The sequence below is a fragment of the Rhea americana genome, unplaced genomic scaffold (genome assembly GCF_003343005.1).
Source record: "Rhea americana isolate MKP2758 unplaced genomic scaffold, rheAme1 scaffold_251, whole genome shotgun sequence".
Classification (NCBI taxonomy): domain Eukaryota; kingdom Metazoa; phylum Chordata; class Aves; order Rheiformes; family Rheidae; genus Rhea; species Rhea americana.
In genome coordinates this window covers 950,664-965,999 of record NW_028186370.1, presented here as the reverse complement: position 1 = coordinate 965,999, position 15,336 = coordinate 950,664, and the positions used below count along the sequence as shown (strand labels likewise).

General features: G+C 39.5%; 1 protein-coding gene across 2 annotated transcripts in view; it reads right to left on the bottom strand.

Moving 5' to 3' along the window:
* The window catches only part of MARCHF6 (membrane associated ring-CH-type finger 6), a 55,903-nt gene extending 46,429 nt beyond the window's left edge, over positions 1-9,474 (bottom strand). For both annotated transcript variants that reach the window (XM_085307067.1, XM_085307068.1), the window contains exons 1-3: positions 9,406-9,474; positions 3,971-4,067; positions 3,073-3,146 (exon numbers count right to left, since the gene is read on the bottom strand). In XM_085307067.1, coding sequence (XP_085163193.1) covers positions 3,073-3,146; positions 3,971-4,067; positions 9,406-9,424 — 190 coding nt within the window. In that variant the 5' untranslated portion in view covers positions 9,425-9,474. The remainder of the gene's footprint in view (positions 1-3,072; positions 3,147-3,970; positions 4,068-9,405) is intronic.
* Positions 9,475-15,336: the final 5,862 nt, after the last annotated feature.

Here is a 15,336-nt window from a genome sequence, read left to right as displayed (position 1 = left end):
GGGAGGGAGGGGAAGAATATAAAGCAGTTGCCATTTAAAGACTCAGACAGAAAAAGTGTAAGTTAAAAATGAACAAACACCTTTATACAATTCAAAAAAACAGGTCAAAGCTAGTGAATGTCTATTAATAGTTGTATTAATTCATAATTTTAAGAACTGCAAAAGAAGAATGGATTTTAAAATATATAAAATTTAGTTTCAGAGTGTGTATTTGAAAAATCAAGCCATTTGCCTGCATGGCTAAACATTTTAGAGAATCATGCTAATATTCAGAAGAAAAATCAGTTCCTTTGTATCCCTGCCAAGATGCAAGTTGAACTTTCTAYTTCTTCCTTCCTTCCAAACATTATCTAACCTAGTAATTTAGTTACTAAATAGGTCACAAGATATTATGGAAGTTAAAGATACTTAAGGATTAAGGAATAATATGCACCAGGAATATTATATGAAAACCTCACATAGTACACAAAAAGCTATACTAACAAAGGAGCATTTTTGGACAGAATGACAGTGACAGTCTTACAAGCAAAACAATCTGAACTAAAAGAAGAGTTGCTAGTATTACTTTTGCCTGTCGTTTGAACCACAGATACTGATAACACACATACATTTATTCTATCACATCACATGATAAACTAACTTAAGAGAAAGTGCTTTCAACCTGGCATGGTTATAGCCCAGATCTTCATTTTGAATGACTAGAAGACACATTAAGCCCATCTCCAATTCCATCTCTGCCATCCTCTCTCCAACACCAGCAACTCCTTCCCAGTTTTCCTTCTGCTCCCACAAGCAGCTCTAATCTCCAGACTAGAGTTCCAGATTATCTTTATCTTTCAAAGAAGGAGCAATAAGAAAAACTGAGGAAACTGTATCTGCCCAAGTATTGGGTAGAAGGGAAAAAAATGAGGTAAGATAGACCGCACAGAGACTACTGGAGGAACTCTATCTGTGCTAGGTACCTGAAGTAAGCTACCTACGTATAGTGTTTCTTTCCTACCAGGCTGCAACAGGGAAAGCCAAGGAAACACCACCAAATGAGGGTGCTAATGCTAAGTGTGGGGAAAGGCCAGGGTGTAACAGAGGAGAATACACACACCCTTGCTACAGGTTGCATGTGGACGAAGTACTCTACAACACAAGAAAGAGAGGGTCAATTCTCATCAATTTCAAGTCTCAGATGACAAACAGTAACTTGTTAATCCCTCAGTAATTCAATTACGTTTTCTCATATGCCCATAATCTGCAACTATGTTACATGCTGTACTGGTGACAGCTATGTCAGTCAAGAATTAAACTTCTGCAGGAACATCTCTGTTGATAATGACAATTAAGAATTTTCTAGTATCAGTATTAACTAATAGGAAGGGTAATTTTTTAAAAACTTCTCATTATTTTTGTCCTAAATCTTAAAAAGTTAAAAACAAAAACAAACAAAAAAAACTTTTTCATAAACAACTACAAAGTATTCTCTATTTTTAGCAACCAGTAAATCTGGCTTACTTGTTATAATTGAGTGACTGTATTTTTCTTGTCTTGTACACTAAATTTTGCAGGGGACCTAGCAGCAGAATATGATTTTGAATGTAGTTACATTTTAGAGAGCAGTAGAACCAGGACCACTCTTAGTTTGCAAAGCTTCTAAATCAATAACGTAATGCCTTTTTGAAAAAGTTTAACAAATAAAACCTGCAAGCTGAGTATACCTCTCAGCTGTATTTCCTATATAGGTCTCCGTAGTATTAAAATAAAAACTTGAAAGCATTGTTGGAAGCAACATTAAATGCACTATTCTTTTTACAGTGCTAAGACAGTTAATAAGGTTTAGCTCAGTTGGTTAGAGTGTGGTGATGCTAATGCCAAGGTCATGGGTTGAGTCCCTGTATGGGACTATGCTGAGGGTTGGACTAGATGACCTCCAGAGGTCCCTTCCAACCTTACCATTCTATGATTCTATGAATACTGCACATTTCACTGCTGATTAATTTAACAATGGTCTAATGTGCTTAATTGTTGTGCAGAAATGAACAACTCTAGAGTTCAGGACAAGGAAGGTATCTTGTGGGAATTCTGGGATGAAGAATGTATGAACAAAAGCATCTGGCTCTTCAGGCTCAGCTGCCTCTACCAATACATATCTAGGAAAATAAAAAAAGGGTGTGTGCAGGAGGGAAATAAGGTGGGAGATCTACTCTTTTAACTGGGATCAGATACTCTAAAGGGGAGCTTTGATTTTTATTGTATTGAACTCCTAGAATACTCAATCATCTTTCTCAACTCAGGACAGCTTTTACAGTTAACAATAATAAAAAGATCAGCAGTTTTAAAGAATAAATTGATACTAAAGTTTAATGCAATAAGTAGCACAAGAACCACTTTACCTGTTCAATGGTCAATACAGTGGTAAACAATTAGCTTATTCTTTTACCAGGTCAAAGGACCTCAGTTATTTCTACAAATACTGGTGAAAGCATCATTAATAAACCTGTTGGGAACTATATAAAGATACAGTCATTCTCGATCATAAATTGTCTGACTTAATTAGTTCRGTCCAAGGTAACGGAATATTGGGTAGTTACTATATCTTGACTGAAATGTAATTGGAACTATCAGCTATTATTGTTTGCATTATTTGTCAAAATTGTTTGACTAGAAACTGACAGAAGTCATCTGGTGTTGATGCAGATGGTTCAAAGGGAATTGAAAACTGGATTTCAAATGTAAATTTCACTGTGATTCACCTTAACATTCAAAATTCTCAATACTCTAGTTTATCACTGAAGCTGAAAATACAACATATGCTGTAATGCTGACAAGAAAGGAATGAGGCTGARCCAATGAGAATATGTATAGAATAATATTTCTTTTATGGCTTGCATAAAATTATGAAAGTACAGTATTATCTATTACTCACTTCACACAGTCTGCAATAACATGCATAACAGCTATGATTCAGTGTGGTTTAATTTCTGCATTTTTGCTTGAATTTAGCATGCTGAATGAAAAAGTAATCACAAATACTAAGAAAATGAAAGAAAAGAAATGTTGAAAAAAATAGTAAAACATACTTACTTGGTGTGAAAGCAAATCTGTGCTTACATAATTCACAGTATTCTTTTCTGCTATGTTTAAGCCACTGAACTAAGCTGCAATAAAAAGTAGTCATATTAATACATGCTATTACATCTCTCCCTCATCTCCCTGCATTAAGGAAAATATATCCTCTCACTGCTTTCCAGCATAAAGCAGTATATTGGTAGTAATAAGCAAGACCTAACTTAGTATGTTTATTAAACTCATTTAGTCCATAAATTAAGTTTTAAAAAGTAAAAAAGGTAATCTGACTCTTCAAATACATCACTGACATAACTGATAAAGTACATTCTTTGTGTACGTTATTGAGAAGGCTAATCCCTCAAAGCACATATCCTTGTATGAACACTGACTTGCAAAATCAATCCTTAAAAATATTTTAAGTTGTGATACACACACAAACACCCCTAAGATACAATAGTTTTTGCATTTGTGAAATAATGATTAAAAAAATCAAARGGTATTTTTTTTGACCAGAACTACTGTTTTCACTACAATGTTTCCTTCATCAAGTGTACACCTCAAGAATATCCTGATTTTTTTTAYATGAGGTTAGATATTCACTGTCATTTACATCTGTCAGAGGGCAGGGGAAAAAAAAGTCACAACCTAAACAGATTTCTTTCTGCTTACTGTTTCCACAAAATTGACATACGAGCAGAACTGTAGTCTTAAGTACATACAATTATTAATTCTTTGCTCTTCATACACAATTACTAAATTCTTTGTGAAATATAACGACCCTGTCATGCAAGAAACACCAAAACACTTAATATGCTGCTTCTGAAAACTGGTTTTACCTATTACTTTATCTGAATACTTCGGAAATATCATTGTTATAAACAAGTTAATGTCTTTTATTAGACTTAGAACTTACCATTCCTGATGAATAAATTTAATACTGCCAGTACACACGCATGGATGATAGAGGGGTTTCTCAGGAGTTCCTTCAGACCGACAGACTCTGCATATATCTAGTGAGCAGAACATAAAGCTTATTACACTTYTGCTTAAAGAACTTACATTTACAAGACAAATTAGACAGTAATGTTCTAGAAACTGCCATACAGCAAAATGGAACTCAATAATTTAAACTGAAAAGACGCTGAGAGATCAATTCTGCCTGATAGAAGACATGACCACGAGACCACCAGAAAAAGCAATACAAATGTTATCTTTCTGCTCATGTTGTAATAAATGTTAAAATGATGCTCTGTGTTTTAAGATGTTTAGGATATATACACATGAAAACTACACACAGAAGTACTCTTTGAATTAAAAAAAGAGAAAGTTTTCCCAAAAAACTCATCTAGATTTTTAAGGATAATCTCCCTGAATGTGGCTGTAAACTTTCAAACAGAATGATCGTATTCCATCCAAGTGTTGCACAAGGTAAATAGAAGCTTAGCAGAAGAGATTTAGCAACAGCTAACAGTTACTTAAACATCCCATTTGCTGCTCTTGAACCTCACAAGCATTCTCCTTGGTGCTCCTAAGAAAAGGGACAAGGAGGGGAGGAACCCTAATCATCAAGGGGAAATCCTGCTTAACCAATCTGATAGCTTTTTCTGATTGAATGACTGGCTGGGTACATGAGGGAAGAGCAGTGGACATTGTGTACCTTGACTACAGCAAGGCTTTCCACGCTGTCTCCCATAACATCCTCCTACATAAGCTCAGCAAGCGTGGGTTACAGGAGGGGACAGWGAGGTGGATTGAGAACTGGCTGAGAGAGTTGTGCTYAGTGGCACAGAGTCTAGTTGGAGGYTTGTAGCTAGTGGAGTCCCCCAGGGCTCAGCACTAGGTCCCACCCTGTTCAACTTATTCATCTATGACCCGAAAGAAGGGACAGGGTGCCGCCTCAGCAAGTTTGCTGATGATGCCAAGCTAGGAGGAGTGGCTGATACACCTGAGGGCTGTGGTGCCATTCAGAGAGACCTGGACAGGCTGGAGAGATGCACAGAGAGGAACCTCATGAGGTTCAACAAGGGCAAGTGCACAGTCCTGCACCTAGGGAGAAATAACCCCATGCACCAGTACAAGCTGGGGGCTGACCTTGTGGAGAGCAGCTCTGCAGAGAAGGACCTGGGAGTGATGGTGGATGACAGATTGACCATGAGCCAGCAATGTGCCCTTGTAGCCAGGAAGGCCAATGGTCTCTCGGGGGGCATTAGGAAGTGTTGCCAGCAGGTGGAGGGAGGTGATCCTCCCCCTCTACTCAGCCCTAGGGAGGCCTCATCTGGACTACTGCGTCCAGTTTGGGGCTCCCCAGAACGAGAGACGTGGAACCACTCGAGAGAGTTCAGCATAGGGTTACAAAGATGATCAGAGGGCTAGAGCATCTGCCCTATGAGGAACGGCCTGTTTAGTCTGCGGAAGAGAAGACTGAGGGGGGATCTTATCAGTGTGTATACGTATCTGAAGGGAGGGTGTCAAGGGGACGGGGCTGAACTCTTTTCAGTTGTCCCATGTGACAGGACAGGAGGCAATGGGCAGAAATTGAACCACAGGAAGTTCCGCCTGAACATGAGGGGGAATTTCTTCACTGYGAGARTGACAGAGCACTGGACCTGGTTGCCCAGAGAGGTTGTGGAGTCCCCTTCTCTGGAGATCTTCAAGGCCTGCCTGGATGCAACCCTGTCTAACATGCTCTAGGTGACCCTGCTTGAATAGAGGGGGTTGGACTAGATGATCTCCAGAGGTCCTTTCCAACCTTACCAATTCTATAATTCTATGAATACATATTTTGGAAGGTTKCTACTTAAGCTGAATAAGGCCACCAATTAGCATTCCACAATAAAGTCGCAAAAGGAAAGACATTTTCTACTTCATGTTTCATATAATTCAGCACTTTCTTCAATTCTTCATTTTTGCATTTTATCACTTAAGATCAAGAACCCCTGGCTTTTCTGCAGACAAGAGCAGAGCCATCACTTTAGGTAGCAAAGGATTCTTTTATCATAGAGAGTATTTCCAGAAGACCGCACTGAACAGATCTCTTCAGCTTACAGCTTGGATCTCACAGCTAGCTGCTACCTCCCAACCTTTGTCAGGTAGTCTTTCAATTATTATCTGAGCTATTTCACTACAAAAAGTTGACAACTTTATGTGCTGAAAAAGCCTCTCAAAGAGTCAGACAAGTGCTAGAGCCAACGCAAGAGACAGGATGGGGCAGATAGAAAACATGCAGGAAAGAACAGTTGTATCAGTTGCTGTAAGAGTACTATCTGACACCAAAGAAAGCAAGTTAAATGCATAATGTTCTCTGTAAGATCCTCACAGATCTCTGAACCTTCTCTTAAAGGTCCATTGGCTTTCAGAGCTGAGTGTTCTCTCATTCTCAAGACTGCTAGGAAAACCAGAATTTGCTCTATTGACATCAAATAAATTCTTTATTTAGAAAAGAATTTCCCTCTTCTGGCTGCTAAGATAATTTAAACCTTAATCCTGATACCTAAATTAAACTTTCCAGATACTCCCTCTTGTTTTATGAATCCAAATAAACATATGAAAAGTAACAGTCTGAACTGCTAGGCAACAGATAGCTTCAAATCAACAAACCACCTTGAGGGTCAACATTTAAAATTATGTACCTTATAACCTGTATACTGTCATATTCAAAGGGAATTCTACCATGTAATAAATACTACGTTCAACTTATGTACCCATTTTGCATCCTATTCTTTATGCATGCATCTTGTAAATAATGATCTTGTGTAATGGATTTTTTTTGTTCCCCCAGAGACAATGCATCTGCCTATTACCTCTAATCAAGCCTCTTCATCACTGTAATATCTAAAGGGAAGATTGTGTTATTTAGGAGCAAATTGATTTAGCTAGGAAGCAAGAGAGGTACCTCTCATCAGCAAAAGTTGCTTTCTGAAAGACTGCACTATTTCTACTTTGCAGTTTTTACGAATACTACATTCACATATGGCTGTGGTGTTCTAGTAGTGCAGAAATACTCTGAAAATTTATCTCAAGTAGTACTTCTTGAACAGTTACCCATTCTATCTTAGGAGCAGGGAAAAAAAAAAACAAAAAAAACCCCACCCAAGTCCATAGATACATCCTAAGAACACACTCCATTCACACCTGTAAGACATTAGAGATACTGTACTACACAGACAGGCAATGTCTGAAAGTTTCTGATAAGCTTCGTCTCTACCTTTTGTAGAAACAAACTACTTCCTCAGGTGCTACAGAGAAGCATGGTCTAAGGCCATTTATTGGCCTTACTTACTTCTGCCTGTTACTATCCTAACCTGCCTCTTTTATTTGAACTCTCACCATCCAGTTAGCAAACTAACTCCACAATACCACTCAGACAATTGTCAATCCCATCAGAAACACAACGAACATAATGTCATTAACAGGTGATCAGTAGTTACAAAAAGTCCATTTGACGTTCTACATTTCCGTAATAATTCAATATCCTAATATTGTGATGAAATTTTGAGACTGTAAGAAAAGTAATAATGCTTTAGTGCTATTTACAGAAGGTGACTTCATAGCAATACTCAAAGCTTTTGATGGTAACACTAATAAGGCTATTGTATAATATATGAGACTATATATATACATAAATACATAGGAAAGTCTAAATTCCAAGAATAGAGTATGATACTAAAGTTTAATTATGGGAGACAATGCTCTGAGATGTCATTAACAACCTCTCCTTTCACTCCATGGTCTCTCTTCAGGAGACTAAGTCCTATAAAAGCATATATAATCAACAGTACAGAATCACCACTTTTAACATTCTGCAACAAATACCCAATTTTGCTTTTCATATCAAATCCACTGAGATGGAGTTGCTGTCTACTGGACTGGTGAGATCTCAACTCGTGATTTCTAAGACTTCACTTCAGTCTGCTATAATCCAACTTTTCTGGGTGACTAGATGTCAAATCCAAGTCTCAACAGTCACTTTCCTGAAGTGATCAGTATGTGTAACTGTTGGTCTACAGAAGCATGATTGTTGCAGCAGGCAGTTCTAGAACTTACTAGATTTTAATACCACTTATGTTTTGCTAAACCATGTTTCCATGAGCACTAAGCTTGCTACACTACAATCCAATAGAAATTTCTACAAAGATGAGTTATTTCATCTATTGCTTTGTATTTGTCGTGCTTTTTCTATTTAATCTTCTAAAGTTGGGAAAAAAAAGAATCAAGTGCCACTAGACAAAAAGTTACATTTTCAATGATGCATGATTAACAAAAGCCAAAACACTAAAAATTTTCCTTCTAACATTCCTGCTATTGTCATACACATTTGTACTTATTGCTTAAGGTAACGCTGAAATACTGCAAGAAATATTGAAACAGTAAACACTTTTATTTATTTTCGTGCTATAATATTAATCCACAATTATGAAAGCTCTGCATTATCAGCTTGCACTACAGAGCTCAACATTATCTAAAATGAACTGGATAGAAGTAAATGCTGAAGAAACACATTTGCATTTGACTTCAACTCAAGAAGTACTCTTAAATAGAAACTACACATTAGAAATACATTACTATGATCTCCTTGACAAGGGTTCTTTTTAATATGGGGTAAATTATTACACGTTAGTCAGTTGCAGGAGAAAGAGCCTGGAAAGTCAGTTAACTACCGCATCACTTCATTTTATAAACTTTTCAAACAGGTTTTCCAGTATATGCAACACAGCTAACCTCGCAAAAAAAGCGGCAGAGGCTAGAGATACTACTATTACTGAGCAAAGCATAAATTTGAGAACTCCCTAAGTTGCAGGAGAGAGCATGACAGTATTCGTCGACTAAGAGAGGAGCAAACTAGGCAAGAACTGCGTACGGCTCAAGGGAGCCCTTTCCTCATGGCCTCTTAGGCTCCCCTGGCAGGCTTGCTAGAAGCACCCCGGCTCTCGCCTTCCAGCCCCCGGCGAGTCCCCACCACCCTGCGGGGCTCCAGTAGGAACCAGAGCAGTAAGGGGCAGAGGAAGAGCACTGCTAACGGCCCGCCACAGCGATTCCTCGCCGGGGTGTTCCCCAGCACAGTCCGGCTCAGCTCTCCCCCCACCCCCACCTCCCTCAGCGCCCAACGGCCGCGGTTACGTAAGCCGCGCGCGCAGCACCCCGCGCACCCGCCCCGCTCCCCGCGGCCGCGCACGCGCCGGGCCTCCCCCGCAGACACGCACGCATAGCCAGGCGCGGGAGAGGGCTGGGCACCTGCAGCCGCAGGCTGCGAGAAACCCCCGCCCGCCAGCAGGCGCTGAGCCCCCCCTCCTCCCACCGCAGGGGGGGGGGCAGTCGCGTGAAGCGGAGGGCAGGGAGCGAGCACCGTACCTTCCTCGGCCGTCTCCATCTTGTGTGGCTGACGCAGCGCCGGGCGAGCGGGTGGTGTGACCGCGCGGGGGCGGGGCCGCGGCGGCCGGCGGCGCGAGCGCCATAGAGACCACTGCCCCGCACTGAGCCGGGCGGCCGAGAGCGCCGCTCCCGCTTCCGGCGCCCCCTGGCGGCGTGGCGGAGCCGCGGCCGCGGGCGGTCCCGCAGGCGGGCGAGCGGCGGGCGCGGCTGGAGGCCGCGGTGTCATGGCGGCGTCACAGGCCGCGGGTGGTGCGGCGGGACGGTGTGTGGTTCCTTCGCTCCTCCCCCGGCAGGTAGCCCTACTTCTTCTTCCTGACCCAGAATTTCTGTTGGAACGAATAAGCTCTGTAATCAAATACAGGAATCTGTTTAACTTAATCATTTATGTTTTCAATTCTGCCTGGTATAAATAGCTGAAACAGCGTAAGTTAACACTTTGTACACTGCTAGGTGCACAGAAAGTTACCAGATATTCTTTGATGTATTGATAAGAATCTCATTAACAAATAAATAATTCATTGTACTAAGAGCAAATTGAAATTTTATATTGATGAAATCCATGTGTGTGTTGTTTTATAGTTTTCTACTGTGGCAGCTATTTTAACCCCTGTAGTTGATCAATGAGTATTACCAACTTTAAGCTCCCTTTACTGTATCATCCTTTGTATCCAACCAATCATTAAATCCTTTCCATTAAACCTGATGTTGTTGTCCAACCCTAATGTCAGCAGTAAAGTGGATAGTAGTTCAAGACTGATCTCAAGTACATATATATTATCTCCCCAAAATACTTTTTATAAATCTTTTTCTCAACTTTAACCTCTTTACTGCCTTCAGGAATTCACTTTTCCATCACCAGAGCTTCTGATGGGATATAAGATACTGACCTGTTTAACCCAAAAATTTTAAGGAAAACAAGTAGGCTTGGCGTGACTCTCCAGTAGCTGTATAATTACAGTAAAGTCAAGTGCTGCAGTAAAAATCATGTGGGCTACATTATCATATTCAGCTCTTCTGTGTCATCCCTCACAAAAAGGCAAGGTGTAAAAAATTCCTACTTATAACTTTAAAAAATCAGAGGTTATTTTAAAAGTAAGCTCATTTTCATCTTGACAAATTATGCTGGCATATTAAAAGAGGAAGTGCTACTGTGGTACTGCAGATCTGAGCAATGCCAGTATACTAAATTTATCTGAACAGGGAACAGTCAATGAAAACAACAGATGAAAAAGGAAGAAATGGAGCAGTTCAATTTCTAAGTACACTTGTAATTTCCACTCTCTGTCTCCCAAACATGTAACCATTGCAGTAATTGTGTTGCAATTAATAGAAATTAAATGTCTATTAAAAAGTCTCTAAATTATCATTGAAATTCAAAAGACCAGGGCACTATTAATGCATATAATTTTCCAATTTCAATCTTTCATTGTAGGCATTTTTAAATCAGATTAAAACTTTTGAAATGAATAGCCTTTTACTGCCAGTGAATAATTTCGTTCCTAAATCTATCTATTGACCTAGTTAAATTACCTAAAAAGTGTGGCATTTGTATCATCTACTCGGCATTTAGAGAGAATTAATCCCAAAATTTTGTTCTTAAACATAATTTCAGTATGAGCCACACAATGATTTACTGGTAAACATGCTTTGAACAGGCACTTATCATTTAAACAGAAGAGAAAAAAGATGAGTATTTACTTGTGAGTATATCTCTCCATTTCAGTCTTCTTTGTATTTCTGATAAAAACATATCCTTGTTTATATGGTAATATGTTAGGTGTTCTTCATCTGAAAAATACCCATGGACTGAATACATTTTCATTTATGTTACAGAAGAGAATGTTAGGAGAATGTTGTTTGCTTCTGGCTGTCAGTCAAGGCCAAGAATTAGTGACAACAGGCACTGAACAAACATACTGAAAAAATACTTCCATTCCAAATAAGTTATAATCTGAATAACAGAGGAAACAGGGAGATTTTACAGGTGAAAACCTGAGACAATGACAGATGAAGAACAACCATATATCTGAGATCATACAAGGTTATGGCAAAGTCAGAGACAAATTAGTGGGAGGACTGGGAAAAAGATAGGGTTCTTTTGAACATGGTTCTATTTTGGTAACACATTAAGGCTATGTAATATTTAAATGCTTAGAAAATATATTTTTGCAAGTATTTTCTTAAGAAAATACAAAATAAATATTCAAAAATCGAAACCATCCAGAATTTTTAATATGCCATCTCATTTTTTTTAGTTTTAAAATGACATAGCCATAATTTCCTTTCTTCCATTTTTTATTTTAAAAATCTGGATATATAAACAGAATTTTTAAATTTGACATTTAAAAAGTCATACAGCAGAATTATTTTTAATTGTTCTTTAGCTGAATGTTTTTGTTTATTCTCGTAACAAATTTTTTAAAAAATTTGAAACCACCTCCACCAATTCTGTTTTAAATCACAGCTGCACTTATGGAAGGCTCTCAATTGGAGTTGGTGACATCTTGCTTTGCAATATTGTCCTATTTCTTTTCCTCAGCTGTTCACCTAACTTTCATCACAAAAATGGCTCAGTTGGTTATGAATAGCAAGTTACAGCAATATCAGAAACATAATGGATTATATTAAGGAAAATCAAAATGAACACCAGTTTATCTTAATAAATTAGGCAGCATTTGGGGTGAATGTGTATCTAATTCCTAAGCAACTGATTCACCACTACTAGAGAAATTTAGAAGGATTGTCCATTGCAGGAGAGGAATTGTTAAGTCAAGTATTTTGGTGTATAATACTAAGTAAGTATAATACTATGTAATACTATGTAAGCATACAAAAAATCAGCATGCGACAATCAGAAAATAAGTTCTGTGAACTACACTAAAACACATGGTGAATGCCATTGCTACCCTGGATCTTCCAGACTCCACACAGTCTTTTAAATGAGGCAGTTTCTGATGACTGGATGTTTTTCTACATTATGTCATAAAGATCCATCTAACCAACAGTAGGCATTGTGCCAGAGGATTCTTGACATGGATACAGAGAGAAGTAGCTCTCAAATACACTATATATGCAATTATTTTTACGGCTAGCAACCATGAGATGTTGGAGTTCAGGATCCTGCCAGGAGGCAGCAGGATAAAAAGCAGAATCGTAACCCTGAACTTCAGGAGAGCAGATTTTGGCCTGTTCAGGGACCTGCTTGTAAGAATCCCCTGGGCTATGGCTCTGGATGGAAGAGGCATCCAAGACAGCTGGCTGATATWCAAGGATCACCTCCTTCAAGATCAAGAACAGTCCATCTCCACTAGCAGGAAAACCTGCAAAGGCAGCAGGAAGCCTGCATGGATGAACAAGGAGCTTCTGGTTAAAATCAGATATGAAAAAGGAATTCTATAAGAGGTGGAAGCAGAGACAGGTGACCTAGGAGGAATACAGAGACATTGTCCAAGCATGTAGGGGTGAAGTTAGGAGAGCTAAAGGCCAACTGGAACTGACAAGGGATGTGAAGGACAGCAAAAGAAAGGCTTCTTTAAGCATATAAGCAGCAGAAGAAAGGAAGGCTAGGGAAAATATGAACCTGCTGCTAAATAGGACAGTGGCGCTGGAGACAAAGGACACAGAAAAGACAGAGATACTGAATGCCTTTTTCACCTCAGTCTTTACTGGTAAAGAAAAGGTTTCAGAATAAGGTTTTCTGGTTTCATAAATCTCAAGCCCCTGGGACCAGCAGGGAAGCCTGGAGCAATGAAAACTTATTTTCCTTAATGGAAACTCCTTAAACTCCTTAAACTCCTTAATGGAGGAGGATCAGGTTAAGGAACATTTAAACAAAATGGAGAAACAAAGTCCATGGGACCTGAGAGGCTGGTGGGACAGACCAGCTGGAAAGCAGCTTTGCAGAGAAGGACCTGGGGGGTTCTGGTAGATAACAAGTTGACCATGAGCCAGCAATGTGCCCTCATGGCAAAAAAGGCCAACAATATCCTGGCTGCATTAGGAAGAGCGTTACCAGCAAGCTGAGGTCGGTGATTCTCCCCCTTTACTCAGCCCTGGTGAGGCCACACCTGGAGTGCTGTGTCCAGTTCTGCACTCTGCAGTGCAGGAGAGATCCGGAGCTACTGGAGTGAGTCTAGTGAAGAGCCACAAAGATGATTAAGGGACTAGAGCATCTCTCAGATGAAAAGAGGCTGACAGAGCTGAGACTATTCAGCCTAGAGAAGGCTGAGGGAGAATCTTATCAATAGTTACAAATATCTGATGGGAGGGTGTAAAGAAGATGGAGCCAGACTGTTCTTAGTGGTACCTAGTGACAGGACAAGAGGCAATGGGCACAAACTGAATTAAAGAAAATTCCATCTGACGATAAGAAAGCACTTCTTCACTCTGAGAACAGTAGGGCACTGGAATAGGTTGCCCAGAGAAATTTTGGAGTCTCCATCCTTGGAGATATTCAGAACCCGACTGTACAGGGCCCTGGGCAACCAGCTTTAGCTGACCCAGGTTGAGTCGCGGTTTGAATGAAGGGATCACCAAGGTCGCTTCCAACTTCAACTATTCTGTGTCAGGTGGATGACCCACACTGTTGAAGTAATGCTAGGTACTAGCTCTGAAGCCTCTAAATTGACTGATATATTTCCTTTCAGCTGGTGTTTACTTCTTACTGAACCTAGGCTATGATTATTAGCTATGTAAGGAATTAAACTTCCTGAAAGTTTAAAAGACGTGTCTTTTGTTCATGTTGCATACCTGCTGAATTCTATAAATTGCATAGCAATACTGCACTGAGATATAGGGATGGACCTATTGACTCAGCACCATCAGGCACAGCTACAATGGAGGTTCTGGATCTACTTACGGAAAATATTTCTGAGGAGATACTTGGCAATGTATGGGGTAGGTTCAGTGCATTCAAATTGCAATCAATATGGCTCAGAAGAAACTCTGCCTCCTACAATTTTAGAGGAGGTTTGAAAGAGTGTAAAAAACCTAGCCTAAAATGCTATTACAGAAGAAATAAGATTTTTTGAATAGGTGTACCTGAGAAGAAAATACAGGCCATTCATTTGCGTGTAGATTTCAAGGAGCCAGCTAATACTAGGATGACTGACATTGTATTGAATGTATTCATGTATTGAAGAAGTATTTGCGGAACTTCATGATCTTCTCAAGATCTGCAGAATGCACATCACCAAGTTACACTGCTTAAGTGCAGCAGAGATTTTAAGCATGTATTAGTCACAGTGGATTTTCCATGTAAGGCAAATGCCTTGTCAACTTGATTGGGATCTCTTTGTCATGCTTAGAACAGAGCCTATGACTCATCTATCTGGCATTCAGAATTCTGTGGCTCTGTTATGGTACTGGGAAAGAATCCTGTATTTCCCCCMAAAAAGAGCTGTATTTGTCTTCAGGAAAAACCCATTCCTAATAACTGTACTATCATTTAAGGCAACTGGTTCTATGCCTGAAACACTTCCATCAACATCAGGTGATCATCTTACATTCTTAGATATTTGTGTCATTTGTTTTGTTTTGTTTTGTTTTGTTTTGAATATTTATCAATGTTTTCTTTGTTAACAGGGAGCATGGGGTGAAATGAGAGTTACAAGAGTTAAGTGACTGCTGATAAGTTGTTCTGAGGACATACTGGTTGTAGTTTCTTTAAAAATATGTCATGATATTGTGGTGGAATAGGATGTATATCCTGTTTCATTTTGCAAGGAGACCAGACACCCAGACATGTACATAACGTCTTTCTTTGAGRTAAGATTGTCGGCTATTGTGCAACGAATATCTACTTTGCAAGTACTTGTCGGCTACTTTGCAACGAATATCTGCTTTGCAAGCTTGCAAATGGGACAACCTCCACCGAAAGGTAGAAGAAAGAACCCCTAACAACAGGACACA